This window comes from Fibroporia radiculosa (assembly GCF_000313525.1).
Source record: "Fibroporia radiculosa TFFH 294 genomic supercontigs, scaffold55230, whole genome shotgun sequence".
Lineage (NCBI taxonomy): Eukaryota > Fungi > Basidiomycota > Agaricomycetes > Polyporales > Fibroporiaceae > Fibroporia > Fibroporia radiculosa.
Window position 1 is genome coordinate 43,745 of NW_012133514.1, and position 3,486 is coordinate 47,230.

The window sequence follows — 3,486 nt, forward strand, 5'->3', positions numbered from 1 at the left end:
TATGGGCCCACATCTTAGCAGCCCACGGGCTACCGGCGCATGCTCTGGCCAATCATAGCATCTCCTTGTGAGATAAATTCCAGCTCCGACTATTCGCGTCTTTTCCCTCGACCTTTTTACCTCTCTCATCTCCGCTCCAGAACTGTTTGCACAACTCTTTGTCCCGCGTGCGTGATGCCTTGACTCCGGCGCGGTTGATGCGCCCGAGGTGCACGTTGTGAGCGCAAGGCAAGTGGGCAAACAAAGGAGGATGCCAGCATGCCCGTGGCACGACGCATGCTTTGGTGGCGTCACCCAAGGTATTCTGCATCCCATTCAACTTTCTTCCGCAAAGTTCATTCTCTTCGCGTGTCTAGGGATCTGCATGCAGAACACGATGCTGGTGGTCCTGTATTTGACGACTTAGTTCCGGTCTGTGGGTTGAGTCTCGAAGAACTCGATGGCGACCTAGACGAGGATTACAGATGTGCGTTGTGCATTCTCCTCCTGCTCGTCATTATGGTATACATGGACGATACTGGTCTTGACAGACAGTCTCATGCGCGGTCCAAAATAGACCTTGCTCGCACTGCCCTCAGTATCTTCTGTGAGCTCTGATCTGCTTGTGGAGGAAAAACTTACCGAAGGCGACCAAAGTGAAGTCTGGATAGAGCTTGCTGTGCGTATTGCACTTACTGACATGTATCAAGTAGACATGTGGATTCTCGTCTTGCAAGATCGGTCTGTTTCGCTTCTTGTTTGGCGCGGCTTCATCTGTCTTCATGTGCCTATTGTGATTCTTGAAGGCGCAATGGGACGAATAAGATTCTGCTCATGCATGACTATTGGTCGAATCCGACTATTCACATTTTTGTCATATATCGTACAATGAAATCCTAAGTTCATCGAGTGTATAAACGTTCTAGATATATTCACCACTCACCACCGATGTTGATAAGCATTACGAGGTTGAGGCCTTCCACGACGCATACACCTTAAGATAAGTGATCGTAACCTGTGAAAGTTTATCTTTCGGCTTGGCACGAAGATGGATACCAGAAGCCGGAAGATGGAGCGGCGAAGCGTGGAAGTCTCATGGAAACTCCGAGGCTCAGCGAACTTGGCTGTATCTTCGGTCCATCTAAACAATGGCTATTATTCTGGAGGATGTCTGGTGTGAAGCATCGGCAGAACACCATTGGAATCACCTCATCAGACGTTCTGGGACGCTAATGGACGTTTCAAACATGCTTGACTTGGTGGGTGCAATGATTGGCCATCAGACTCAGACGACAAAAATATGTTCCATCAATGTCCTCGGCCTGTGTGTTTGATTAACTCACGAGCTGCCGCTCATATTGGTCCCGCTTGTGGATGTTTCTGCTGGGTCATCTGGCCCTTGACTATCGAGGCTGCAGAGGACTCTGACCTGTCCAGAAATAGATACGACTTGCAAGCTTGTGTATCAATGTTGCATACGATTTGGCGAAAACGTCATCCTTGTTGTCAAGCTGGCAGACTCACATGCAAATACAGGTGTAAGAATACCCCGTGGTAACACCGAATATTATGATGCCTAACACCCCGCTAAGGTGATTGTTTGCATATCCTGTGTTGAAGACAACCTCTGCAATGGCTTGTGTCATTGTCCTGAAAATACTTCAATGTTGTGTTGCTAATGTTAGGTGTGTCTGTCAGTTGTGAGACAATATATATCATACCTGTCAATGACTCCAGATGACTCCATGGGAAGTGTAATGTGTGTACCTGAAGCATCTGTCAACATAACATAAGTTGTAATGTTTTGAACTCACCAGATTGTGTGGACAATGGCTTGTGGGTGTTGTATCTGACCAAGGCAAGAAGATAATAAGTAACTGGGACATCAATTATGGCAGTATTACAGTCTAGTGACACTCCTTTTCACACCTAAGTGTATCATGACTGTCTGTGCCATTATCAGGCCAATCACTCACAAAACATATCTACATAGTTTCTTCTCTATCCCAATATATTTCTCATTTACTCTGATTTTGGGATTGGAGCATAAGGGATGTGTTTTTGGACCATCTTGTTTGACAACAATGATCTTGGATTTGGTGGTCTTTTTCACAGTGACAATCTGTGACTACTATTGTTAAGGGATCTAATGACTGAGGATCAGGAGTTTGACTTATGATTGTTACTGATACTTATACACATAAGGCTGACATGTTATACTGAGACTAGACTTGTGAACTGAGCCACTTTAACTAATAGTGGTTTGACAGTGTATACTGGTTGAAGCTGGGCTTCAGACTGAAACTTGAAATAGACAACTGAGTCTATTTACTGAAGACATCCCTATGAAGTGTACGTAGGGAACAAGAGGACAAAACTAAAGTATAACAGAGTAGCCAAGTAGTGCTCCTTAAATAGAGTAAGGGAGATAGAGTTTAATAAGTATAAAATGCTGAGTTGAATCAGTGATAAGTATGAAACAGTTTCACTGGGTTGTATCAGTGATGAAGATGAAACATGATATGAGTGAAATGCAATATGAGTGAAACATGATATGAGTGAAATGCAATATGAGTGAAACACAATATAAGTAAAATGTAATATAGATGAAACATGATAAAGGTGGAACACAATATATATGAAACAATGATGCAGGTGAAACGCACCAAGTAATGGGATCAGTTGTAGTAGTACAGGGTCAACAATGAATAGTAAGGAAGAAAAGAAAACCCCCCCTCAAAGCTGTAACAACTATGTTACTGATTGTGATAGTTTCCAATTATGGGCACTCTATGGTCATGCACCTGGCTGCATTTTTGCGCTGAAGGTGGCACATTACATTATGATCTAGGCCTATCTTGTGCATGCTTGATGTGCCATGTCACTTCTCATCATGTTCTGCCACACCATGTTCAACTTTCAGATAGATTGTATTATGGAGGGATGTACAATCCTCTGATCTTGCCCATTAGCAGATATAAAATGAGGAAAATGTGTTTAGAAGCTAGTAGTACAAAAGATCAATGCCAGATGTGTGTTGTACAACAAGTAGCACATCAACACAATTCATTACTCTTTGATTCCAGTGGATGTTGCTGGTTCATAGATTTATAGAGCTATAGCACCATCATTGATAGGTCTAATATTTGGTGTGTAGCTAGTGTCCATATATAGTAACTTTGTTACAGCTTCAAGGGGGGGTTTTCTTTTCTTCATTACTATTTGTCATTGACCCTGTACTATTACAACTGATCCCGTCACTTGGGGCGTTTCACCTGCATCATTGCTTCATATATATTGTGTTTCACCTTTATCATATTTCATCTACATCACGTTTGACTTATATCATGTTTTGTCTTTATCACTGATACAACCCAGTGAAACTGTTTCATACCTATCACTGATTTAACTCAGTGTTTCATACTTATTAAACTCTATCTCCCTTACTCTATTTAAAGAGCACTACTTGTGCTACTGTACTTTAGTTTTGTCCTCTTGTTCCCTATG

The 3,486-nt window shown here is 42.5% G+C and overlaps 1 protein-coding gene across 1 annotated transcript; it reads left to right on the forward strand.

Moving 5' to 3' along the window:
- Positions 1 to 258: 258 nt before the first annotated feature.
- Positions 259 to 597, forward strand: FIBRA_08218 (uncharacterized protein; the record flags this gene model as incomplete). The annotated part of the gene is made up of 2 exons (XM_012329870.1): positions 259 to 299; positions 357 to 597. 2 exons carry the CDS (start codon positions 259 to 261, stop codon positions 595 to 597), a joined length of 282 nt encoding a protein of 93 aa, XP_012185260.1.
- Positions 598 to 3,486: the final 2,889 nt, after the last annotated feature.